The sequence below is a fragment of the Dendroctonus ponderosae genome, unplaced genomic scaffold, assembly GCF_020466585.1.
Source record: "Dendroctonus ponderosae isolate FM_Combo_2020 unplaced genomic scaffold, Dpon_F_20191213v2 Dpon_F_20191213_3, whole genome shotgun sequence".
Taxonomy (NCBI): domain Eukaryota; kingdom Metazoa; phylum Arthropoda; class Insecta; order Coleoptera; family Curculionidae; genus Dendroctonus; species Dendroctonus ponderosae.
In genome coordinates, this window is record NW_026018508.1 from 8,096,018 (window position 1) to 8,122,625 (window position 26,608).

The window sequence follows — 26,608 nt, forward strand, 5'->3', positions numbered from 1 at the left end:
GGACGACTTTGGAATATAGCAAATTTGTTTTTTAAGAAATTGTTCGATTTCTTCCTCTTCTATCAAAATCCATCTTTTTAACAGTTTTTCTCAAAAGTACCTCACGACCTGATCTGTTGCGGCTATAGACGCATGTATAGGAATGTAATACAAATGCATCTTAAAGTATTGGAAAATAAACAGCTAAAGCTTCAACCGAGTTCACAACACTTCGAATAATCAGTTGCACCACGTTCAGGAATAAGTTTTGAGCCCGGCTTGCAACAACCAGCCATTGTCATGTTTCGAATTGACAAAGCAAGTGAAAATGCTTGATATATGTTTTTAATTTTTTATTTTATTTTTTTAAATAACTACCTAATTTAATGTAATGTATGACTTTTTGTTTCACGAGGGAACATTTTATGGAATACGTACTTCCCCAGATAATTACAAGATATCCTTTCAACAGGCTCCAATCTTATGGACTGCTTCGCAGGCTGTTCTAGAATCTCTTAAAACCGGATCTCCAGAGTGTCCTACTCAGATCAAATGTCTTCAGAATGAAATAAGTGTTTTAGTAAATGCTATCTCTCCTCATGATCAGTTTGCTAGAACCGTTTTACGTTCATTACCAACAGAAGCCTGGGAGCGCGGTGAGTGCCACTCCAACTTGAAAGTTTAAAGGATTATCTTTTGCATATGATATAGGCATATTTTCGGAAGAAGCTCTCAAAAAGAGATTCAGCCAAGTGGAAAAAATAGCGAGAAAAGTAGACTTAGTCCCAGCTGAAGGAGCTTCATTAGTAGTACACATCTTGTCGTACCTTCAGGATCTATTCTTAATAAATCCATCCCGTATTCCTCAAGCTGAATTAAATGATGATGTAACTGATTTTACTAAAATGAATTCTAGCGAAATTCTATATAGAGCTAAGTTCTGGCTAGATCACGGGAATTTGTTGCAAACTTTAAAGTACATGAACTTACTAAAAGGAGCACCTCGGTAAGCAAGACCGCAGAACAGTTTAAAATCTAAGAAATATACTAATTGATTTCTGATTAAATTACTCAAGCACAGTTGCTGATGCCCTATAATTTTAGGTCAATTGCCACGCAATGGATGTACGAAGCTAAAATTCTTCTCGAGACTCAACAAGCAGTGAAAATTTTAATTGCATATGCGGCTTGCAGCGGTTTGAATTTTTTATAGCACATAAATATTATATATATATTTAAAAACAAATTTTTATTATTTCAGACGGACTTTTTTAGGAGAGAAGTGAGGGGCTTCTAGGGCCCCCAGTTTTTTTCAATTTGGCTTCGCCTCTAATGCAAATTACCTAATTTAATATCGATCAAACTTTCGTACAGAAATGTTTGCTGTTTGATCAATTGCACTGCTACTGTGGTGTGTTTAGGGTGATTAACAGGATTTAACAATAGTTATTTTGCAAAAAAAGCTGTAAAAATGGGTAATACCGAGAGTAATGTTACTAGTGGCGTCAAAAAACAGGCGGGAGCCGCCATGCAGCCGATATATAAACTTTGTGATTTGAAAGGTATTTTTTACCTGTTTGTTCTTCTATATTTTAATCAGTTAAACATTTCTACTTGGTTATAATGATTTCGTATTTGAGGGGGCGGTCTGCTGGTGGAACTTATGAAAAGGGCAGCCCAGAATAAGCAGTACGCGGAAATAGATCACGCCATCAAAACTAAGGTCGATACATATGAATAGTATACATTCGTGTAGTATTGCGTCTATTTTCAAAATATGTTTAAAGATATTTGCATCGCTTATAGGTGGAACATTTTCTGTACAATAAAGGTGCCGGGCGTTATATCCCAATATCTCAAATGGTGCTTTTAAGGAACAAGGAACGCGGGAAGCATAAACTGGTAAGTGTCAGGCAAAAATGTATTATTACATAATACATATACAGGGTGTCCCGTAAGCACATGGTCAAAAGGGTACCGCGATATTCTTTGGATCAAAAGCAGACGATCTGACCTAACTTTTATCGAAAAAAAATGTCTGGCTCCTCTGCTATTGATCGTCAAAGCTCTTCAAAAAAATGATCTTTTTTGAAATATCGGGAGAATGGTACGATGTATTTTGGTGAAACTCGCTGTGAATTTGCTCTTATGTAAGACTCATATTTTGTTGAAATAATCGAGTTCAGCCGTTTTGGACAAGTGGTGAATTCTTGAGTGTCGTGCTACAAAAACTACCAGATCTTTTTATTTGGTGGATGGAACAACTCATTTTTTTTTGGTTGAATAATCCACCGTTTCTATACATCAAAGCGATCCTGTATATAAATTGTTTGTTGATAGCTGCCCCAACTTAGAGGAATGGAAAATCCTGAGGATTTTGAAGTCGATGATGAAGGACCCGAAATAACTGAAGAAGAGTACAATAAAGGTAAAATCAGTGGATTTTAACATCCTATTTTCAACCTGGTGATGTTTCTAAATTAGATTAAACTGGTAGTTGTGGAAGGAAACACTCCAAACATTTATTTTTAATCAGATCAGGATATAATCTTGAAGTGGCGGTTTTGGTATTATTCGAGGAGCATTTAATAAGAAAAAAGGTCTTCCTGAAGGGAAGCCAAAAACCTCATTTTGCTTCGACCTGGTGAACCGGTGGCAGTCTCGTTCAGTAGATGGCCTAGGCCACGCCCCCTCTCGCTCGACGGTGTAAAGACCAACCAGCACCGACCAGAGCAAGGGAGCACGAATCCGACAAGTCACGTAGTGTTGGATTTTTTGCGTTTCCAGCCTGCCAGAAACACCGTCGTCACGTTTTGTTAGAGGACAAAATCCTCATAAAATATGGGCAGTCCCTTATACAGGGGACCATGGGTAGGGCGATCGTTTGCCTTCGAATTCTCCACTTTCACCTGGATCAACAATACAATCAAAGTATAATAGTACGAACATATCTTGAGTCAAGTTATGGGAAATACTTCTCAACTGAATGGGAAAAATCGTATGTGATTTTGTATGTTCCAAATCTGGCCATATGGTTTAAAGGCATTCTAATCTAAGCAATATTGAAATATTAAAATGTAGATATTCTGAGGTGACTAATAAAGAACTATGTTCTCCAGATCCATCATTATATCGGCATGTTTGTTGGAAGCTGAGAGAAAGAGGAGCGGTTGGAGAAACAATTTTACATCTTTGTTTATTGAATGCCACTTCTCTACATGCAGACATCGCCAAGAGGCTATTGAGGTTCTATCCCAAATTGATCAACGATATTTACATATCAGATGAATACTATGGTAATTAAAAATTATATTTAAAAGCTTCCTACTAAAGAGCGTGTTTTGATCTTAGGTGAAAATGTTCTACATATCGCCATAGTTAACGAGGATCCTTCCATGGTAAAGTTTCTTCTTGCCGCAAATGTGAACTTTCAGGAAAGATGTTTCGGTAATTTCATGTGTCCAGAAGATCAGAAATCATCGAGAACTGATTCTCTAGATCACGAATGGGTGAATGTTTATCACGAAACAAATTATGATGGGTAAATTCGTACTTGCATTATTTTCACTAACTATGAACCTCAATATACAGGTATCCCGTAAGCTCATGATTAACAGGGTACTGCGATATCATCTGGGTCAAAAGAAGACGGTCTGACCTAACTTCTATTAACAAAAAATGTCTAACATTGTTAAGTGGCAAGAAAACAGAAATATTTTTTTCGCAAAAACTATGAATGCTGCAACATTTTACAAAGAGCACAAAATTGTGAATAAATAATTAGTGCATCAACCAAAAAAAAAATGAGTTGACTTCATCCACCAAATAAAAAGTTCTGTTAGTTTTTGTATCACGACACCCAAGAATTCACCACTTGTCCAGAACGGATGTACTCGATTGTTTAATCAAAATATGAGTCTTATTTTAGTTATTTTTTTAAAGACTTTTTATTGCGTTTCATTCCTATTAAATTCATAACGTTCAAGTACTTTGTATCATGGGTAAAAAATCATTTTCAAATTAATATCTCAGAGAAATAATGAACAATCGAAGAAAACTGTTAAAGCAGGATAACTTGAACCAACACGATGTGAGAGAACTAAATAAAAATATCTCTAAAACATAGGAAAATATTTAACAAATTACAACAACGAATTAATTATGAATGCAATAGACGAAAATAGAAATTTGAAGGTCTTGAGAAAAAAAACCGGCAAAGAGTAAAAGAGCAATTCTAAGGCTTAAGAACAAACACGGCAAGGTACCCACCGATAGAGAGAAATTGCTCTAGGTAGTAGAATAATTCTATGCAAAGACATATTGAAAAGGAGTAATAAATCAAGAATCGGAAGAACTAAGTGCACGAGATCACAATGGATGAAATTTAAAAAAAATTGTTGATGAAATACATTTGATCATGATTAGCAAGTGAATCGAAACGTTAATGTTAATCTGAATTTTCAATCCACTACTCAGACCCAGCAAATGTATAAAGTTAATTGTATTGTATTTTCAGATATGTGTACTGGGGTGAATATCCATTGTCATTTGCTGCATGTTTAGGTCAAGAAGAAAGTTTTCGATTAATTTTGGCAAAGGGTGCCAATTTAGATGCACAAGACACTAATGGAAACACTGTCCTGCATTTATTAGTTATTTATTCCAAAGTGGTAAGATAATTTTGAATAAACACCTGATTAGCGTGGCTAACTAGTAGTGCCCTGGAGAAAGCTAGCTATAACTTTGAGTCAAAATGAAATTTATTTTTTTTATAATTGCCCTGATAAATATGTAGAGTTTATCAGGTATAATAATTATACACAACGTACCAATCTGGCGGCCAACTGTTGTTCCCAAAAGCCAAATCTATGAAAATTATATGGTATTAAAAACATTGATTTATTATAAACATCTAATTTAATCTGACTGTATTCATATGTGCTTTCCTCGTAGCACAACTAAAACTTCTGGTTTGTTTTACAGATATTTCAAATATTATAATAACAGCTAAATAGTTAACAAGTGGCATGTTTCCAGTGCCGTAGCAAGCTTAACTCGCGACCGGGGCACAATACCTTTTTAGGAGCCAGTGTGTTCCTTTTTTCTGCTAAGAATAGACGCCTGGTTTTGCGGGCAAATAATAGCTTTTTTTGATAAAACATTCCATCAAAAAAAACATTAGAATATACAATGTGGTTCAAAACACATTCAAAAACTTTATCTTATGACACGGCTAAAAGGTCCGATGTCGCACCTTTTTTAGGAATTTATTGTGAGGAAAAGATATAAGAATTTTTATTTATTTATTGTTATGTATTGAAATTGTTCTAGGAAGCTTTCGATATGGCATATGAATTAGGTGCTCACCTTTCAATAAGGAACATTCTGAAAATGACACCTTTAACGCTGGCCGCCAAGCTAGCAAGAATGGATATATTTTTCCATATTTTAAAGCTAGAGAGGGAAATATACTGGCAGATAGGTATACTATAACAGTTATTAACAGTTAATCAATATTTTCGCCAATTTGACAAGTGGAGCTTTATAAAAACTTAATTAACCATAAAAGAAAAATATGTTCCAAGAAAAGTATAATATTGCAAGAAAATGCGATTTGAGTTTAACAGTAGAGTTAAGAAAAACACATTTTCTTGCAAACTTTTCTACAATGTCCGCTAGTGAATAAATGAGACAAAAATAACCTACTTATCTCGTTAATTTTTTCAAAGTTTTTCACAGGAAAAATTGCGTTATACGCATCATTTGTAGCGTAGCACGAATGTAAAAACATATATATTGCCATAAACTTTCTAAAAAGTTTTGAAAAACAAGTCAAATATTCTTGTGTGTTTTAGATAAAGCAAATTGTGTTTTAGATAAAGCACGTCTAAATTGCAAAAAAGTAAAACTTTTAATGTTCACTATAGTATTTCGGTCAATACACAATATTTAAATTATTATTTGAATTGAATTTGAAATAAAGTGTACCCCAAATGAGATGTGTTTTAAATATTTTTATTAGTTAGCACCAAGATTATTCAAACGCTATTTAAATAGCTAAGATGTTGCGGCTGAAAACTAATTATTTGGGTATATAAATCGAGTCTACCGCTTATGTGGAAAAATATTCCAAAAACTTTATCCATTTTTTTCTTTATCTAACTTTCCTTTGTCGCGTCGCAGTTCCTTACAATTATTATTTACAACATTGTGTTGCAAATAGGATTTTAATTTTTCAGAAACGCTACACATTTTTCGATCACTAACTATTCCATCTATCGACTTTAACACATATATTTCGAAGCTTGCTATTTGTTCCTAGTTATTACTATTAATTCTCTTCTAAAGGTAACACTTTTTCACTTTAGCACTTTTTAATTAGTTTTTAATCCAAACTGAAACTTTCCGATCTTAGGAAGCATTACATGTGCCGCCTATCCTCTATCTCAGATTGATACGATAGATGTTAAGACTGGACAAATCAGTAAAATGTCAGCGCTGAATCTGGTAGTATTTGGTGTAAGTCTTAGCGTATTGCCTCATTATTAAATGTGCCAATACAACAATTTTTCAGGATAAAGATGAACATTTAGAACTGCTCGATGGAGTATTAGTTGATCTATTAAATGCCAAGTGGAATACGTTTGTGAAATCTAAATTTTACCGGCAATTTTTTACTTTTGCGTTTTATTTCACCGTATCGCTTGTGGGTAAGTGAATAATGTACTTTCTACTACTTAATTATTACTGAAGCGTATTCAGCATTTACTTTAAGGCCGGGACCACCAATTCATACGGACTCTCCGAAAAACAGCACTAATACTACCAAACAACTTAAAATACCAAATGCTACTATCCAAAGTATCATTATGAGTGTGAACATAAGCCAACAAGTATTGCACAATTTACATCAAGCCGTCAATAAAGGTGAACATTTATCTTCTAAATGAACTAATACATTTTCTAACTAATGTTGTTGCAGATACCAGCAATGATGATTATGATGTTGAGGAATGGTGGGATAATTTACGAGAGGAATGTCGATTAATGAATTTAGACACGACTGAGTCACTAGTGAGATTTACTGCTGAACTTGGAATCACGTTTGGTGCATTTCTTTATTTGGCGGCCGCAGTAAGAGAAGCCCGATTCTTGGGTTTAAGAATGTTTTTCGAAAATTTGGTAAAGCTTACAAAAAGACAGAACCGAATTAGAAAAGAATAATCTAGTACCTAAATTTGACCTAAAACTTGGGTAAAAGCAAGCATCTGAAAAATAAATTCTCCTAAACGAACACAAATATACCAGTCACCAGTCAATTCTTATTCATTAACAACGGACATATATAAATAACAATTGAAACGTAAAAAATTGCCATAAAGAACGGGCGTGAAAAAAAAATTATTACTCGTAAACCTAATATCTCAAGATTGGACCAATTGATTTGGGTGAAATTAGCGCGAGTATACTTGATGTAATGTGGAACAAAGAAAAAATGTAAGACCTAAAAACATTTCTACAGCCGGCAAATTCATGAGAAAATAGGATATTTTTTACACTTTATGCCATAAAGTAAATCATAGCTTTATAGCAAGTGAATATTTTTGCGCAAACAATGTTCGTTATGTAGTTTAATATGCCGAACTCAAATCTAAGCAAAAAAGCGTCTTCGGATTATGATTTTTCCGGAAAAATCGATTAAACTGAAAAACGTGATTTTTTGTAGTAAAATGACAATTATTTAGATTCGTTGTTAGACTCTAAACTGAAAAAATAAAATTCTTTTCCGATGCTATTGCGGACAACCCCAGAAAATTACGGATTTTCTCTGTTTTCTATTCAAATAATTCGATAGTTATAACATTAGAAAATCTTATCGTAGTTAAACAATTGCTCTTAAAAACTATTAAATACTATGTTACCTTCCGACAAAACGTCGGAAAAATACAGAAAAACCCTGATTTCCATAGTTTTACTACAGAACTAATGTTCACTCTATAAATTGCGTCAGGCTATACGTTTCTTGGGTACTGTCTACCGTAGGTAAAGAATTAATTATAAAAGCTGATATTTGCCATATTACTGGCCAGGAAAGGACCGGAAAATCTCCGATTTGAACAGTTTTTTGTTAAAAAAAAAAGTAATTCTGGAATTAAAATAACGCAAATCATATCTTGAGAAATTCGTATGGTAGGTAGGAAATAACTCGTAAAAGCTATTAAATAACATGTTACCGATAGAATGCCGGAAAACTCCGAAAAAAACCCTATTTCCCTATTTCTACGCGCAGAGCGAACATTTAGCTACTCTGTTATTTGCGTCTCTGCTAATCGCTCCATGGGTAGTCTTCATCGAAAATTTTTTTTCCATAAACGCTGATTATTACCTTGTTGCTGGCCAAAGCAATACTGAAAAACCCCAGAACACCCCGAACTTCCATAGTTTTACGCACAGAACTAACATGCAATCTATAATTTGCGTTAGTCTAATCGTTCCTTGGGTTTTTCTGATCCCAGATAAAGAATGATTGAAAAAAGCTGATAAAAATGCTATGTCCTCATGAATTTACCGGCTGTGGACATTATTTTTAGGTGTTACTTATAATTTTCTCTTATTCCACATTATGTCAAGCATACTCGTGCTAAATTTCATCCAAGCCAATTGGCCCAATCTTGATATATTAAGTCTACGAACATACAAAACATTTTCACACCGTGCCTGGTCTCTTTCAAATCTGAAAAACCCAAGTGACGAAATGTGTGTACCTATGCGGTAAAAATAAAAAATTTTCATGAAAAAAATTGAACTGAAAAAGTTGTCCAGTAACATCGAAAATCTGCAAGAAAAAATTGAGTTTAATGGAAGTGTACTCTAGTCTTCGAACAGTTCGGTGAAGAAGCACGAATACGCCGGTGGCAGGGAGACAAAATAAAAAAGCATTTAAAAAAATTGAGCACAGATGAAGACTAACAACACAATCCCAATAACAAACGCAATAATTCAATACTAATAGTGGGGGCATTGCAAACTTATCGTTTCAGATGACTGCTCCTTCGAGAGTTATGTTCTTGTTTTCCTGCATTTTGGTTTTTGGAGTAATTCCTAGCCTGCGCTTGGTATGCATGGATGAAGTTGAAGATATAATCGCAGTAGTAGTTATGCTAACGACGGCTCCATATTTCCTATTTTTCTGTAGGTAAAGTTAAAATTGCTTCCGTGTAACCTTGTTTTTTGTATAACTTGTGGGGTTTTTAGAGGCTTTAAAACAGTAGGTCCGTTTGTGGTAATGATCTATCGCATGGTTCTAGGCGACTTGCTACGTTTCGCAACTATATACATGGTTTTTGTCATGGGATTTTCTCAAGGTACCTAGTTTTTTCTTGATACAACATAATAAAATACATTTTAAATATTTTAGCATACTACATAATTTTCTTGTCTTTTGATAACCCATTGACACCAGAAGACGTCGATGACTCGGCTACGAATCCAATGTCAACTCCATCCGAATCCATTATGGCAATGTTTTTAATGTCCATGACCAACTTCGGAGATTATTACACAGCATTTGCTAGGACCGAGCACGAATATGAGGCTAAAGTAATCCAACTGGACGAACTAGCAACTGCATAAACATTTTGCCTATTTTCAGATTCTTTTCGTAATATTTATGGCCATTGTGGCAATTTTGTTAATTAATATGTTAATCGCTATGATGGGTAACACATACCAAAAGATAGCGGAAACGCGTAACGAATGGCAGCGACAGTGGGCTCGCATTGTTTTGGTCGTAGAAAGAGGTGTTAGCCCACCTGAACGGCTCAAGCAATTGAATGTTTATTCACAACCAATGAGCGATGGCAAAAGAGCTCTCGTTTTAAGGCTCAACCAGTCGGTAAGATATTAGATAGATATAAATGCATGTTTTATTAGGCCCACCAGGAATATTGCGCGTGTTTGAATTTCTCATCTTTGAAATCTTATAGGACCAATACGAATTATACTATCAAAAACAAAAAAAAACAAGATGAACTGATGCTATGATATAAATGATATTACTATTGTTAGCAAGCTAATTAGCTAATCACGTTTTACTCTTTAGGAAGAAGACAAGGAAGAAATGAAAGACATTTTAGAAATTAAAAGGCGACATGATAGACATAACAAAATAAGAAAGGACAAGTTAGCGGGTATCAATACTGACCACACCCCAACTATTAAAGTAGAAACGAAACCAGCAAATACTTTTATGATATAACTATGTAACGTAATAAGTTGCAAAGGGAAATAAAAAAAAGCGCTTTGAAGTATGCACAATTATCTAATCAAACATTATTTGGAGCAGTAATATACTGCTCCAAAGAAAGAAGAAGAATGAAAGATGTTTGAAAATACCAAAGCAAATCTTACTGTTGCTAAGTTCTTAAGATTTTATTTATTTGGTAAATTCGGGTAGGTTTTGAGAACGAAAGCAGATTTGCTATAGAAAAATCACGTTAACTTTCATAAATTTTAAAAATGTTGAGTCAAAATACCCAATGAAATGGTCTAAAAAAATATATAGTTTACTGTTGTTGTAAGTAAAATTTGAGTAGAGGATTATTAGTAGACAGTGCAAATCGCAATCGATTACCGTACAATAATGCTGCAAAATATAAACTTCTATTAAAACTCACCTTGTGTGTAATAATGTAGTCAAAAAATTAGCCTTTGACACCGCTAAAAGTATTTACTGTAAGAAGGAAACGTATTTAGTAAATTTGTGAATAAAAAAGGAAATATGAAAAGAAAAACCACTCCTCCACATTTTATTATTCATAATCAACTAAAACAGTAAATTTCTCTCAGCTGTTAAAAATATACCATATAATACCACCCATCAAGTTTAATTTCCAGTCAGAATTCCAGTAAAATATTATATCTGAGGCTTTCTGAACCGCTCCAATTCAACATTCTCCCATTGTGAATTAGCTGGCAGTTTTGCCAATATTCTAAAAAATACATTTAAGACTGCTTCACCCAAGCAAACAACTACATATATTTTTTAAATAAACGTATTTGGAGTGAAAAGAAGTCTTACTGTAAAACGTCATCATATACTTTCTGCTCTTTCTCATTAATTCCATTTTTGAGAACATCTAGATTATACTCAAGCAGTTTCCTATTGTTCATTCCAATGAGAACTACATCAGAATTGTTCAGCCCGTGATAAACTGCTAATTTGCCTAACTCAACATCCCTATCCTGATGTAAAATTAATTTATTAAGATAATTTAATTTGTTCACGTTTCTTAATAACTAACTTTGCAATAATCACTCGCTTCTTTACACACGTCTTTTATAGAGTCGGTGGCCGGATGCCAACCTGGTGGCCCATTATTAGTAAGTAGACCCATTGAATTAACGGCTGCATTAATTACTCCGATACCTTTTGACTACAATGAAGCAAACTATATATTATGTAAACTAACAGTTTCGCTCTAATTTTATACCATAATACAACTTTCGGCACGCTGAGGTAAAATAGTTGCTCTATTCCCTAGATCGCTGTTTCACACGGTTTCGGAGAATTTAAATATTTCTTAAACGGTGAAGCACTTCATCTATTGGCGTTTTTTTGCGCCAAGCTTAATTTTTCTAATTAAGCCACTGATCCAAAGCTTGTTGCGTTTTCAACACATTTTTTTTGAAAAGTCCTATTTCTCTTATGAGACGAAGCTGATATTTTGATTTGATGGTGTTAAGCCGCAGCAGCTTGATATTTGTAAAAGAAAACTCACCCTCGCAGTGACTAGATCTGGATCGTACACACAACAAGAATTTTACAAATATTTTTTTTGACTAAGATGGTGGCCTTAAGACGATTTCGATTGCTACGAAACGACTGCTACAAAATCCATTCTTTAGCCAGCTTTACACTAACAACCTTATACAAAAAAAGATTGAAACACTCAAACCCAACATCTCTTGACAAGCCAAATTATGGATGCTTGTTTTTGCTTTTCACACCACTTAATTAAACATTTATTGCATTTTATTAGTACGTTTAAATGTTACCTTAAAAAATGGTAGATATTCATTCAATGTGTAATCAATCATAGTAGAGCGGCAATAACTCAAAACAGTTTCTATCGGAACCTTGCTTTTTTCAATGCATTCTTTAAGAACGCCAACAGGGTAACCAGTTATACCTATGTGTTCAGCTTTTCCTGAATTAACAATTTCTTTAACTGTAGGCAGCGTTTCATTCAGCACTACGTCCATCGAAGGAGCAAATTCAACATCGTGAACCTAATCAAAACCATGATACAGTTTTTACTAATAAAAAACATATAAAACCCCTTTGCAACGTTATCTACCTGCAGCAAGTCAACATAATTTAGTTTAAGCCTTTCAAGACTCTCGTTAATGCTTCGACGAGTTCTTTCAACACTAAAATCAAACATTTTCGCAACCTCCTTCTCATAGCGACCTACTTTTGTAGCTACATAGTAGGCTTCCCGTGGAATTCCTTGTAGGCACTGAAATAATTATAGATAGAGTATTGCATGACGTATTGTATCTATGAATGTTAGTCGGTTTCAGTAACGTCTGGGAAGAGCTTTAAGCATTTTCATCCAAGATAAGTACAAAGCACTTAAAGTATCAGAGCTTATAAATTTCGCACACAGCATTAAGCACCTATTTCTATTTTCGAAGGATCCAATCGACAGTTGAAAAATCTTTAAAATACTGAATAAAAGTCGCAATAAATCAACTGGACGCGAACTTCAGAAGTTTTTAGTCGGAACGAATTTTATTGCTAAAGTAACATGACCAGTCGATTTTTTTTTATAAAAAAAACTTCATAACTGTGTTCTAGACTTTTTAGAGTTGCATTTGCAGGTCGAATAATTTTTTGAATTTTTTTTTGGTGATAGGCATTTTAGAAATATTCGATTCGATTACCACAAACGGAACTTTTAACAGAACTCTATTTTTACCGTTAGACTGCGTCTACAAACATGTACCGTATTTTTCAGATTAGCAAATGCACCTTGTAACATGAACTTAAATGTTGGAAGCGTCTTATGGGCCGAAGGTAACACTAAATTTAACTTTACTCTATAAACGCCTCCTGACAACACCTGAAGCGGGATGCCAATTTTTAATCACTTCTGCATATTTAACTTACTAACTAACTATTTTTGTACTCTCAATTGGTTCAAAATTGGCAATTTCACAGAATTATTATTGACATTTTTACCTGCCCTAAAACTTTCTCTGATTCTCCATGACCATACCATGGAGCAGTGTCAATAAAATTTACTCCATTTTTGATTGCTTCATAGATAGTTCTCTTGCATTCTTCTATATCATAGTCTCTAGAGAGCAAATGCAGTATTGATATTAAAATTCCCAGGGGGGCATTAGGTATTCCTAATCCTATAACTGTTTTCTATTAACTGCGCTTCTTCCATACCCATAAAAATATGAGAATCCACCAGCTCCCAATGCTATTCTGCTGACTTGCATTCCAGTATTTCCTAAAGGATGCCAAGGCATTTCCCTTACCAGGGCTTCATCATGGAAACCATGGACATACGTTTCAGGCAGAGACATTTCACTAAACTGTATAAATTTGTACTGCAGACGAATTTTTGGAACCTTTTGACAATAATATGGACTTAACTTAAAATTACGTATTTGCTAATGTTTGTCAGACCTTATCTCTAGATATGCACCAAAATAAACGTATGTACTTATGTATAGCGCGTTTGTTTATACTCATCAAATTACTGCGGACAAACGCGTGTTTCGCGGAAAAAACTATCAGCTCTCAAGCATGAGGTAAAATAATTATATGTTTTCAAACTTTCATAATGAAACAAACATGGAAACTAATAGTTTACGACAAAAATATCAAATTTCAGGAGGAAAACGAACGAGTTGAACAACAATGAGTAACATAATGAACTCCTTCCGTTTTTATTATGTGAAACTATTTTTATAAAAAAAATGTTAAAATCTCAGCAATCTATCCAACAAAGGTTATTCATAGTTTTCAAAAGTCGCTTCATATCAGATACGCACACTGAATTTTCATATACCTAGGAAGATTAAAATTATCATTTCATTTATATAAAACTTTAAAAGGCTTTGCAGCCCGTAAATTTGCTGTAGGATTAAGCGAATAACAATGAATTCAAACATTATAAACTGAAGCTTTATATATCTATGTATGTGGATATCTAATAGAAAAAGGGAGAAATGTATTACGTTTGAACAAAAGTGGACATCAGTGACGCACAAACAAACAAACCAAATTATAATTATTACTCTTAAGCCGATGTCCCAAGAACCGAACTGACAGGTCTCCAACCAATAGAAACACTTTCGTATTTAATATTTCAGTTTTTAATCAAATGTTCGCAGTTAATGTCTAACATTGTTAAGTGGCAAGAAAACAGACATATTTTTCGCGCAAAAACTATGAATGCTACAAGATTTTACAAAGAGCACAAAATTGTGAATAAACGATTAGCGTATCAACCAAAAAAAAATTAGTTGATTCCATCCACCAAATACAAAGTTCTGGTAGTTTTTGTACCACAACACTCAAGAATTGACGCTTTTTCGAGTTTGGCGAGTTTCACCAAAATACATATTTTTTTTGAAGAACATTGACCATCAATGGCAGAGGAACCAGACACTTTTTGTTAATACAAGTTAAGTCAGATCGTTTTCTTTTGATCCAAATAATATCGCAATACCCGTTTGATCATGGGTTTACGGGACATCCTGTACCTGAGTAGCATCAACAAGAAAATATCAAGAAAAGGGTAGCTATCAGGGTATTTAGTGTTAATACTTGTTTTCTTTGTAATAAGCGACAAGTAAATGTCATTAAAATAAAGCGTTGAAATTTAAAATTAAAAAATTAATAAGAATTTAATGTGCTAGTTACAAGAAAAAATAATGAAACATTCATCATGAAAACGCCGTTAATGAGGGGAATACGGAATAGTAACATTATTCGCGAGTTTAACTAACGGGATGGTGGCGCTGCGAAACGTCAAATTATTCGTTGTCGAGTGTCAGTTCAGATTTGTCAGACTTGCTTATTTATTGAAGTTGATGACATTTATAACATAAAACAATACTTACACACTTTTCGATCTGTTTCTATTTCTTTAAGAATGCAAAAGTTGATTAGAACAAAACAAAACAAATCACAATCAGGTGTAAACACAAATGTCAACAAAACAAATGTCAAATTACGACTAAACTTGTAGTTATAATTTAGTCACCAGGGGGCGTCTGGACTTTGGAACTCGCAAATAGTAAGGGAAAATATCTACAAGGCGTAGTCCATAAAATATCCCCCCTTAGAATGGTAACTAAATAAGGCTAAATTGATATGTTCTCTAGACGCGGGGGCGGCTATCTCCATTTGGGGCGATATGTTGTATCTGTACGAGTGAAGGCGTACACTGTGTTCTACATAATAGGAACAAACATTTTTTAAGAACAGTTAAAATCGCAAAAAATTGTTGCAACTGATTTCGTGATAATGTATTTAATAGAATATTATCATAAGTTCTCCTTTATTGACCGGAAATATATACTTACTAGGTTGATAACTGTAAGTAGGCTTGCAGGTTTCGGGCTGATATAATTTGGTAAAAGCAATCAGGAATAAAATATTAGATAAATGACATATTCTAACCGAGTTTCACCGTCGGGGGCGCTAAACGTGTATTCAAAATTTATCATTTCTGTTTCACATCTAAGGGGGGATGTTCTGTGGAGTAGTCCATGCCTAGTCATAGGACCCGTAGCGGCCAGCCGAGCGTGTCCTTGGATGGATAATTCTATTGTTTGTAAAATATGTATCGGTACCTGATTTTATCCCTACCACCTATTGTTCATTGATGAATCGCCGATCGATAGAATTCAATGTTGATCTCAAACAAATCGAGACTTATGAATGAATAGCTTGGTCTATTTATTAATGTCTTTGGTTTTAGCCGTGAAACTCCTAAACAATTACAGGCTGCTTACCTTTAAAAAACATGCAATTGCTTGTTATCGTAACCCACGGGTATTAGACGTGACATGCAAACTGCAAATACTCCCTAAACGCAACAATTTAGCGGAACTCCCAAACATCATTAAAAATGCACATATCTGGCAACATTCACGTTCTCAATTGCTAGTCAGCTGATGAATGAGTAATGGAATCTCCCAACTGACAAATGACAGTAATCGGGACTTGTTTGAACTTGTTTTTAAGTTAAAAGAAAACAATGGTTTTAGTTATAGTGTTTACGGAACATTTTTTGCAATTTTAATTTAGTGATTTATGTATAGTTTAACGAATGTTGTTGGTTATTATCGGKGCTAAACTTTACTCATATCATGGCGTACGTAAATGTGAAGGACTGGTCGGTGGAGCAAGTTATGTACTGGTTAAAAGGTAAAATTTGGGTTTCTTGTGTTTTTCAACCATTTACTTAATTCCTGCGGTTTCAGGATTGGACAATGTGATACTCCAATATCAGGCTGTTTTTCTGAATAATGGTGTTAAAGGACATCAACTGTTAAACTTTCGAGCCGATGATCTTGACAATCTTGGAATAAAAAAGTTGGGGCACCAAGAGATCATTTTAGAGGCTGTCGAACATTTAAGACATTTTGTGAGTTCATTTTATCTATTTTCTATTCTTTATTATTTTAACTACAGGGTAAATCTACGAAGCTACCTCTCCGTGTTATTCGTTAAGCAAGACGAAAAAAAAATAGTTCAAACATAACTTTGAGTTGATAAATTGATGAAGTTGATGATCTAAACCATCTAATTTTACAAGATATTTTGTTTGCTGACGAGCATGTCTTAACAAAAATTGGCACGTGAACAGACAACTAGCAATATTATAACACATCCAAGTCTTATTATAGAAGATTACGTGACATTCAAAAAGATTAAATGCATGGGGATGCATTTTGTTTGGAGACAGCAAAAATAGGTCCTCATTTTTCTGAAAACACTGTCTGGAGAACTTTCAATTCCTCTCAAATGCTAGCCAAAAATTAAAAAAAATATATATTGCTTAATGTGAGAAAATATTTGGTACCCCATCATGCTTTGGACCTGCCAGTTTATGCACGTAAAACGGGATAGTTTTTAAACAAAACCTACCTTAATCGATGGATTAGAAGATCTGAAACAATTTCTTGGCCTATTCGATCGCCAGATTTATATGCTACACCACCTAACGCCCTAAAAAATATGAAGCAAGTCATTATAAATGTATCTGATAAAATTTCCCAAGAAACTTTATTAGATGTTATAGAAAATCACAAAAGAATTACAATTGTATATTAACCGTTATGGAAGTACATTTAAACATCTAGGGATCACTTGCATATTTTTTAAATTTAAATAATTACTGATGAACTGATAATTGAACCTTGTAGGTACCGGCATGTATCAGCTCCTTGATAATAGTTGGCGGTTGCAAAATATAGTACATATTCACCTCTAATTTTTATTTCAAACATTTTGAAAATTTCTTCGCGTTTAAGGAATTATATGGGGGTGTCGCTTCGTAAAATCACCCTGTGTATATGTTCTACTTATACTCAGTAGTAATGCCTAGGTAATATTAATGGTATAAATTAAACCAGAGTGAAAAAATGGAGTGTCAGAGAAATTTGAAAGCTTATTTTCTAGAAATATGTTTAATTATGAGCTTCATGTTCTGTTGGTTGATAGATGTATCACACAGGAAACATTTAAGTGTTTGTAAAAAATGCATCGTTTTTTAAGATAAATGTGCAAATATTTCAGCCTGCAGTATTAAAATTGTTATTATTTTTCGAAAACCCTATTCGGGACCGCAGTTGAAATTTTTCATATTTATATTCTTCGCGCTTAGTTAACCTAATTTTAATACAGTGGATTTCTCTTATAGTGATTCTCACGTGCAATTATAATTACTTTTTTATCAGATTAAAGACCCGATGTTGTTCCAGAAACACTACATCATTGACCGGCCGAAATTTAGAAGAACAATCGGAACTTTAAATAATCTGGATCTGAATAAGAACTCGAATGGTCGTACGGAACCTGGCCGCTGAAATCCTTTAGCACGAATCGTTTGACAAAAATTTGTTAATAGTGTTGAATTTTGAAAAACACTGAAACATCTAAATGATAGGGCAGAAAGACAGATTGGGTCGATAGCCTTTTTCTATAGGAAATAAAGATTATTTATATATATATCTAAATGATAGGCCATGATCACTTCCAAAAGTTTAAGGCGCTATCAGCTAGACGGAGTTGAATTGGAAAGCTGTCGGAATTATGCTGTATATGGCTAAATTCTGCAAATTTCACATTTACTCTATCTGATTCAATACCTCAAATCTGATTCTTTAACCGAAACCCATGCAAAACGTGAAGAATTCGCGGAATTTTCGTTCATCCGATGGCAGACGGGGAGACCCGAAGAATGGGCATCGCCCCAATGCGAGACCTTCGTCGGAATGCGTGAACTCCGACTCCGGCCAATAGGAAGCGGGATTTCCCGAGGAATTTGAGCCCACCCGATCATCGCAGTCTTCTAAACCGGTTTCGATGCGCATGAATACCGGTTTCGAAGGAATGTGTAGTAAAGTAGCGTAAATAATGCAATGAATGGAATCTCAGTTTTGGCTTGATGGTGGTAGCTTTCACATCTTGAATGAATTCAAGTGGGGTGTTTGGGTATTTTAAATATTCGCTGACACAAAATAGATTACGTGAAAATTTAAATTCTTGATTGCTCACCTAAATGGCGTTTGAAATTTGGGGAAGATTGCGCTTGATTAATATGTTATTTGATAAAAGAGTGTAATTATGATTATTTTTCTTAAATTTGTGCGTATTTATTAATTAATCTACTAGATGTTGGTTATAACCATAATTGTTATATTACTAATTTTTATTTCTTTCATTGTTTTATGCAAAATTTCGCCATAACGTCAATATTGCTAAAAATTTGTTACGGTTAAACTTTAAACTTGGATAATCTCGACATTAATGAGATAATCCCGAGTTTAACATAAATGTACTGTGTTGAAAAGAATGGAGATTATTAACATCTGTTAAAGTTGAGTTCAAAACCATTTTCGCCTGTTCATGTTGAATGTAATGTTAGATACATTGTAAATAAACGATCACTTTCTACCGGGCATACTTCTTAAGCGAATACCGTTTAACCAACTTGATATTCGGATATTAACCAACGCAACATGTTTTCTCATATATCCCCGATATCAACTGGGTAATATTTAGATTAACATAATTCAATTTTCTATATACAATTTTTCACTTGTGGTTAATTATTAGAAGCCAAGCAGAGGGAGCGCAGCGGTAAGCTTGAATAGTTACAAATTAAAATTTTTTAAATTCAAAATTGAAAAAAATCAAAACTTTTTTAGTTTTGATTTTTTCTGCATCGTGTTCAGAAATTCCTATTCCCAAATTTTACCGCAAAACATCTTTGAAGCAGCAGATATCTAAATTAATTGCTGCAAGTTTTAATTACCGTTTGAAAAGAACCGTAAACTTCGTTTACGAAAACGTTGCAAGTATAATTTCCTGCAGTCATTAGTAAGGTGTTCAAAAATAATCACGTTCTGGGCACTGCGACTGAAGACACATAAACTGTTTTAATCGTTTTATTGTTGATTTATCTATGCGCTAACAAAAGTTTAAAGCGCACTAGTAAAATATGTTTGAAAAAAATTGTAAATGTGTTAATTCACTCTTGAAATAAATAAGTTGCTTTTTTCTAACACACGCACTTCATGTTAGTAAGCAGTAACGTTTTATATTTTAGCATTATGAATTGGACAAAGAAAACTTGCAAATGTTGGCCCTTAAACTGTCTTGTACTGCCAACTCCCTCTACAAGGAACTACTTTTAATCGACGAAAAGTGTGATTCTCTCAAAACACAAGTTATGTCCGATGTTCATAATATCATTGCAGCTGCAAAACCCTTGGTGTTATGGCTAGATAGGTAACTATAAATTATTCATTTCATGGTGCTTTTTGTTATTGAATTTTCATCCTTTCAATTTCATTTTAAATCTACTTTTCTATAGAGCACCGTTTACTGGAGACAAAGACTACATAGATAGCAAGAGGGACTTGCTGAGTTTAAGTTTTGAAATGGCTTATATAGCGCACAGAGGAGTTTTCTCTGAGAATCCTGTTCCTACAATCAAAAAGATTTGTGATAAATTTGCCAAGATTGCAGATCATATTATTCAAGTAAGTGTCTAAATTTAGTTATCTAACACCCTTTTCCATAATTCCATTAATAAAATATTCACTCTAAGGTAGTTAACAAAATCTTGTGTTTCTTGAGAAGGAAAAGCTTAAGAAAAATTAACATGCCTCATGATAGATCTATTTTATACGATTATCATCTGGATCAGTTCAAAAAAAAACTCAACAATGCGAATTTGGATATAAAAAGAGCTCTGTGACTGATCGTGTGTTTCAGTGACTGTACAAATTAAGTATGTAATAACTATTTTTTAAAGCAACCGAATTGCCTTTTGCAAAAGTAATGTTAAGTTAAAACCTCTTTAAACTAGGCATGGGTAACCCAGTGAATGTTTAGGAGTTGGCGCAGTGATGGCCTCGGAAATTCTTCAAATCACATTCCAAAATTTGGGAGCTTCGAAATGTTCCGTTTTCCGGTTTCACGCAACTACCGACTCTTCAATAAAAAATTCCAACTTCCAAAGTTGAAATATTGACATTCTGTAGAAGGCGCTTTTTTAAATGAAATTTTGGCCTAAACTTGCACCTAAATGTCTGATATTCAAATTTCGTAGTTTCTTTCGTATAAAATCCACCAGAATTTACTCTCGTACGTTGTTATAACTGAATCGAATTACCAGTTATAAAAAACTAATAATAAATCTAAACTAATAACTGTATCGAATAACCAATAATAAAAAATATAAATCTATGGCTCAAATAGTTTTTCAGCGACGACGAAAAGAGCGGCGTCATGTTTCCGTCGATTTTGCAATAAAAAAAAACAAGCAAAACTAACACTATTGACTATTTTTGCCCAAAAATATTAAACTAGAATCCATGTTTGCATATCTGAAACGGTTCTTTAGAGACATGCTTCAGAGGAGCTTGATGTAAAAATACAAAGCCGCCCAAAATATTCGCAAACTTTTTAAAAGTGCAAAAGAACCAATAGCTCGATCGCAACCAAAACCACCCTACGAGCCAGATGATGAATATGGGAAAGTGCTACATGTGCTTGGCAATCAACGGCAAAGTAATGCTAAACTTACCGAAAGTTGCGCAGTGCCTCCTGGAAAGAAAGAACGAAATGTCTAATACAGCAGGAATTCTGTCCAAAGCCAAAGTTATTTGAAACCAGCAAAGCAAAGAGAGATAAATATAAAGAATCCATAAAACTTCTTGTCGGAAAACTAAACTCAGTTCAAGCTAAAAAAATTATAGATTATAGAATAATCTTACCAGCTTTCTGCAAGCTGGCACTACAGTGCAAGTTCACTACACTTTCACACTACACAGAATGAAAATCCACTTCGAATATAAAAATGTAACCCTGCAGTTAGCAGGGAGAATAAGGGCCAGAATCATTCTATATTTCCCATCTAAGAACGCGATTCATACGACACAAAGGACTATCGACCAATTTCGTCCACTGTCGGTAGCAAACTACATTGATACTATTTTACTACATTCAAACTACAGATTATATAATCATGTGCTTGTTCGTCCTTTCGATGATTCATTGTACCTGGCAGTTTGATTTCAGTTTATTTATTGTTGACATTTTTGTAGAAAGTGCGTGTTCGCATGGCCATATTTCCAAAGACAAATTTCACGTTCCAACTTAACGAAAATCCGAAAATCAACAACAACTAAACCAAAAATGCTTTCGCTCACTTAATTTTGAATTTAGCTATTTATATTTGTATGAATTTCATTCACCTGCAGTGAATAATGCACAACGCTAAAACTAAAATAAAAAACCGAATTAATTTTGCTTTTCAAAAAATATTGACTAAACCAAAAAACCGCGAAGGAATCACTTAAACATTAAACTGTTCATCAACTTCCGAGCGATGATAGAAACTATCGAAATTTCAAGTAATTAAAAATGTCCTGTGAAAGTCCTTATTTCAAGAATTATTGAGAATTTACATTGAATATTAATTTTATTATCTTATAGTTTTGAGCATCTTCGCTTTTTTTATATATATATTTTTTTCAATCTTCTCTAGCTTGTTGGTTTATCTGCTAGCTCCAGATCTCATGCCTTAATTAATTAAAATGTGTCATTTAACGCTTTATCCAGCCAGCTCAGTCTGATGCTGAGAAACGGGAAAAAAGTGGCCTAATGCATAACATGTCGGCCTAATCTTGTATATCATATCCAAATTTCGCCTTTTATTTCAAGATTTAAAATTTATTACCAAGTATAGTAACCAAGAGCTCAATCGAAACCAAATTCTAACTAAGCGGTGCAGTTACCTACTCAGCAAACTGTACAGTTAAAACGAATCTGAAAACTGTCTGAAGACAAGAAGTTTTATTCTGTGAATAATCGGTGCTCAGATCCATAATAATGCTAATAATTCCAATCCGTTCCATATGTATTAATAGAACCCGCTATTCTAATTTTTGGGGACATTCAAGAGGTTTATGGGCCTATATGAGAGCTCGGATCACTTCAATGGTGTTAAGGCTCGTTCTTGTGTGCGGAATGGGACTCTGATGTTCGACTTTTTAAAGCGCTTGGAAAAATTATTTGCGCCATGCAAAGAAGCGGGTTCTTGATAAGCTGTTATCTCCAAATTGCGCGTTTATTTGCCGCGATATGTCTGATAGATTTAGCCACTCTTTGGCCAAAAACTTAATAATTATTCGTTGTTCCACGGAAACATGTACCAATACTAAGCGTATCTGACCGGATTCAATTCGTTGCCATCCTCTCCCTAACCGCCCAAGGTACCTACAAACCATTTGACGAAGCCCATTACCGGTCCGAAATTAAAAAATAGATCAATCCCGTTTATATTTGATATACCTACGTATTTAAAAATCCGTTCTATTTCAGGAAGTTTGTGATCCAATGATTCTGCAACCTGCGTCTTTAGATTTAGCAAAATTAAAGAAAAAAGAACAAGAATTAGGATTTTATATCATGCCAAATTATCATCCAATTCATCAGATTGTTGATATTAAGTTTGGATCACCTGCACATGGTAGCAGCAAAATTGAAGAAGGTAAGTCTTAAGTAAATACTGCAAGGTGAATACTGTGCATGCAGAACGCTCATAATGATGGAGAAGATGAACTGAGTTTTTTTTGTTTAATTGATAGGAGATGAAATAGTTCAAGTAAACTATCAAACTGTGGTGGGTTGGCAAGCAAAGAAGGTAATGCTTTTACTACAGGAAGTATCGCCAGAAATAGTATTGACACTTAAAAAGAGACCACGACATTCGAAAGTGTATGGTCAAATCTACATGAAACCTTACAGGTTACCGAGTAGGAAACGAAGCACCGAGCAATGGTCTAAATGGACTGAGAACTTGCCGTCACCTAGATTGCTGCCTATGGATTTACCTCATATTAAAATTATACAGTAAGTATATTGTAAAAATGGGCTCACTTTAAAGGTGCATGCCATGATTATATTTTTAATTTTCTTAGATCTGAAGAAGAAATTCACAATGTTGAAGCCGAATTAAGCAGCAGTGATAGTGAACCACCGGACAGTCCCTTAGAAGGAAACTTCCGAATGTACCCTGTCAAGCCTAGACCTATTTTGCAAAGAAGAAATACTATTACTGGTACTACCCCCACTAACAAAAGACCGACTACTTCTATTGAAGAGGTGAGTGAATAAACTCTCTTAATGTAACATGAACGCATTCCTGTAATAGTGGCTATTTTGGGGGGTTATTTAAAAATTACTGATCCATCCACATTATACAGGGTGGCCATTGTCTTCCTCTTTGAATGGGTTCCATGCAGATTGGTAGATAAAAGAATCTGTTTATTTTGTAAAGGTGGTTTGAATTTCAATTCAAATTAATTTCCGTTTTAAAATAGTACGCAGGTGATTTTTATGAAATATACTAAATGAGCCGTATTTTGTATTTTTTGTTAAATTTGAAAACACGACTTGAAAGGTAAGCACAGCTTTGAGCTTATTAAACCCTGATTTGTTACTGAAGCCGGCGATATAACTGCTTGTTAGTTTAACTTTTTTAGTCACCGCAAACATGCAGGAAATTTGTCGATACAAATAGTCCAGAATGCTTTAGAAACAATAATTTAAAATGTGTAAGTAGAGAAAATTATACTCAAGTGTGCTAGCTAATGAGCAAAGTTAGTTTATTCAGTACCCACTACGTAAACATATTTATTAAAGACAATTAATTACTTAGCTGAAACCGTTCTCATATTATCAATAATTTTTTGCTGATTTAAATTTTTAAGAACTCAAGGCTTGCATCTAAATTTGTCAGAATTTGTCATTTAATGTTGTCTCTATCTTTGAAATTCTATAAGTTGCTCAGAAAGCTTTAAAAAACTTACGACGTACGTAAATCGCATTAAACGTTTGAATATGTGGGTTTTTGCTTAAAACACTGCGCGGACTTGTGGTATTTTGTACAGATAATTAACTATAAGGAATTTAATAACCAAGTGCAGTAAATGTCTGTTCAATTTGTTTGGTTTATTTATATTTCCTTAACTAAGTACTTATGCAAAAATAGAAAGTTAAAGTTTACAACAAAAATTAGTTCTGTATAAGGCCTTGTCATCTCCTAAGCAGCAACATTCATCATTCTTACCCTATTGCTCTTCCTCTGGAACAGTGGAAATATTTTCGCAAATTGCAACATTCTTGTAACATAAAAAACTTATGAAAGCTTTTCTTAGCAGCACTAATTTGGTGAATGAGAGGAATTTCTATAAGAGGTGTTGCTTTTAAACAAAACGAAAAATGATCGTTGACCCTCTCAGAAACGATTACACGACGCTTTTTTGAAATTTTTCAATAAAAATGATTTTCTTATAGCTAATTTTATAAAGTTTTTGGAAACACGTTTCAATCCCATTGGCATTTTTCAAACTTCAGTGTTTTCCAAGTTCTTTGATTTTTCCTACTTTTTTAAACAAAAATAATAGCAATAAATAAATATTAGGCGGATGCAAATATACTATGCAATGCTCAAAACTTTTTTTAAACCCTATTGGATGCCATGGACTTGTGAGTTTTTGGACAAATCAGACATAATTATAGATATGTGTGGATTTGCTTGGAACACGACAGTTCCCAATGATGTTTTACAGGGATTTGTGGGACTTTGCTTTGTCTTGAAGACTTTATATGAAAATAATCGATAATATTAAGAATTAGCCGTTAACTCCAATTTATACATTTTGTGACTTTTGGGGTTTTATTTGGCACCCCCTCTAATGTATGAAATGTGTGAGCAAAATTGAATAAGGCATTAAACTGCATGTTTACAATTATTTGGTGTTTTTTTGTTGAATACTCTATTTACGTACAATATACATATATAATAGGGTGATTACAATGTGGCGTGGTGCATTTGGAGGATAGGTAGGTTGAAAAAGAAAGCAAAATAGTAATAAAAATTTGTTTCCAAAACTGAAAATGTCACAAAGTATAAGTAAGTATAACCAAGTAATAAAATAGGTAGCATTGTCATTTCGCTTCCTGATTAGGTGAATTTCTCTCCTTGCCATTAAAGAACAAGTCGCCTCATAAGCATATAAGACAATGGATGTAATTTGAAGTTTTGCGAGATAAATATTGAAATCAGATTATTTTATTGATGAAAGAAATCAATTTGGTGGCAGGTGTTAATTTAAAATTTTTCATTTTATCAAGACAATAAAAAGTTTAACTTATACATTTTTGTAGTACAATATATACGCACATATAAAGAGAAGGGCGCCGCAGGCGCGATTACACAGCGTTTTTCTGAAATGGGGCAGCAATCAAAATTATACTTATATTTTCACAAGCTAATAAGGTAGCTACGAATAATAAAGAATAGTTTATATATTTTTTTTATATTATTTTCACACAGAACCCAATATTTGATTATCGTATTTTGTTCAATAATTTTAAAATTGAATGTATTATCCGGGAAGACCTATTTGGGCGTCTATTTGCGCCACAGGGAAATTTGTCGCTAAATTTGAATAACCTTGATGGGGCCGGATAGATGTAGTTCTTCAACTATTTATTACTCGATGCACTTACTATTTGAAAAGTTCCGAATAATTAAAAAATAAATGTTTTTCATTTGAATATCTCAAATTGGTCATAATCGGAGTAGGTGCATGAGATTTCTCAGATTATTTCGTAAATTTTTGTTCGGAAAAGAATGTTTTTGGATAATTTTTATCAGGAACGTATAAAAGGCCAGAAGAGGCCAACAATATTGAAGCGTAAGGACTATGGGTAATTCCCTACATCGGGTATCATAAAAATAACCACTGAACACACGATTAATATATTTATTGCCCTTTGCAGGTAAATATT

At 33.8% G+C, this 26,608-nt stretch overlaps 4 protein-coding genes across 7 annotated transcripts in view; 3 read left to right on the plus strand and 1 right to left on the minus strand.

The window, feature by feature from the left end:
• Positions 1 to 10: 10 nt before the first annotated feature.
• LOC109533203 (transient receptor potential cation channel subfamily V member 5) lies at positions 11 to 10,289 on the plus strand. The gene is made up of 19 exons (XM_048664828.1): positions 11 to 635; positions 691 to 985; positions 1,084 to 1,541; positions 1,620 to 1,702; positions 1,786 to 1,881; positions 2,320 to 2,407; positions 3,099 to 3,275; positions 3,331 to 3,520; positions 4,496 to 4,649; positions 5,311 to 5,461; positions 6,395 to 6,498; positions 6,554 to 6,689; positions 6,742 to 6,906; positions 6,962 to 7,161; positions 9,021 to 9,175; positions 9,235 to 9,344; positions 9,398 to 9,579; positions 9,632 to 9,874; positions 10,082 to 10,289. The coding sequence occupies exons 3-19, from the start codon at positions 1,451 to 1,453 to the stop codon at positions 10,235 to 10,237; spliced, it is 2,481 nt and encodes an 826-aa protein (XP_048520785.1). The 5' UTR covers positions 11 to 635; positions 691 to 985; positions 1,084 to 1,450; the 3' UTR covers positions 10,238 to 10,289.
• On the plus strand, positions 371 to 1,192 carry LOC109539428 (MICOS complex subunit Mic60-like). The gene is made up of 3 exons (XM_019907201.2): positions 371 to 635; positions 691 to 985; positions 1,084 to 1,192. Exons 1-3 carry the CDS (start codon positions 371 to 373, stop codon positions 1,190 to 1,192), a joined length of 669 nt encoding a protein of 222 aa, XP_019762760.1.
• Positions 10,290 to 10,773: 484 nt separating the features above from the next.
• Positions 10,774 to 16,112, minus strand: LOC109539955 (L-galactose dehydrogenase). Of its 2 annotated transcripts, none has more exons than XM_019908035.2 (8): positions 16,024 to 16,112; positions 13,442 to 13,626; positions 13,226 to 13,343; positions 12,339 to 12,500; positions 12,037 to 12,270; positions 11,283 to 11,414; positions 11,060 to 11,223; positions 10,774 to 10,970 (listed from the first exon to the last, which is right to left on the minus strand). In XM_019908035.2, exons 2-8 carry the CDS (start codon positions 13,579 to 13,581, stop codon positions 10,895 to 10,897), a joined length of 1,026 nt encoding a protein of 341 aa, XP_019763594.1. In that variant the 5' UTR covers positions 13,582 to 13,626; positions 16,024 to 16,112; the 3' UTR covers positions 10,774 to 10,894. The 2 variants fall into 2 exon arrangements, with proteins under 2 accessions (XP_019763594.1, XP_019763593.1); XM_019908034.2 differs by lacking the exon at positions 16,024 to 16,112 and adding an exon at positions 13,685 to 13,764.
• Positions 16,113 to 16,177: 65 nt separating this feature from the next.
• Positions 16,178 to 26,608, plus strand: part of LOC109539954 — a 28,811-nt gene continuing 18,380 nt past the window's right edge. For all 3 annotated transcript variants that reach the window (XM_019908033.2, XM_019908031.2, XM_019908032.2), the window contains exons 1-7: positions 16,178 to 16,438; positions 16,495 to 16,658; positions 19,848 to 20,029; positions 20,115 to 20,283; positions 23,132 to 23,300; positions 23,398 to 23,662; positions 23,731 to 23,914. In XM_019908033.2, coding sequence (XP_019763592.2) covers positions 16,381 to 16,438; positions 16,495 to 16,658; positions 19,848 to 20,029; positions 20,115 to 20,283; positions 23,132 to 23,300; positions 23,398 to 23,662; positions 23,731 to 23,914 — 1,191 coding nt within the window. In that variant the 5' untranslated portion in view covers positions 16,178 to 16,380. The remainder of the gene's footprint in view (positions 16,439 to 16,494; positions 16,659 to 19,847; positions 20,030 to 20,114; positions 20,284 to 23,131; positions 23,301 to 23,397; positions 23,663 to 23,730; positions 23,915 to 26,608) is intronic.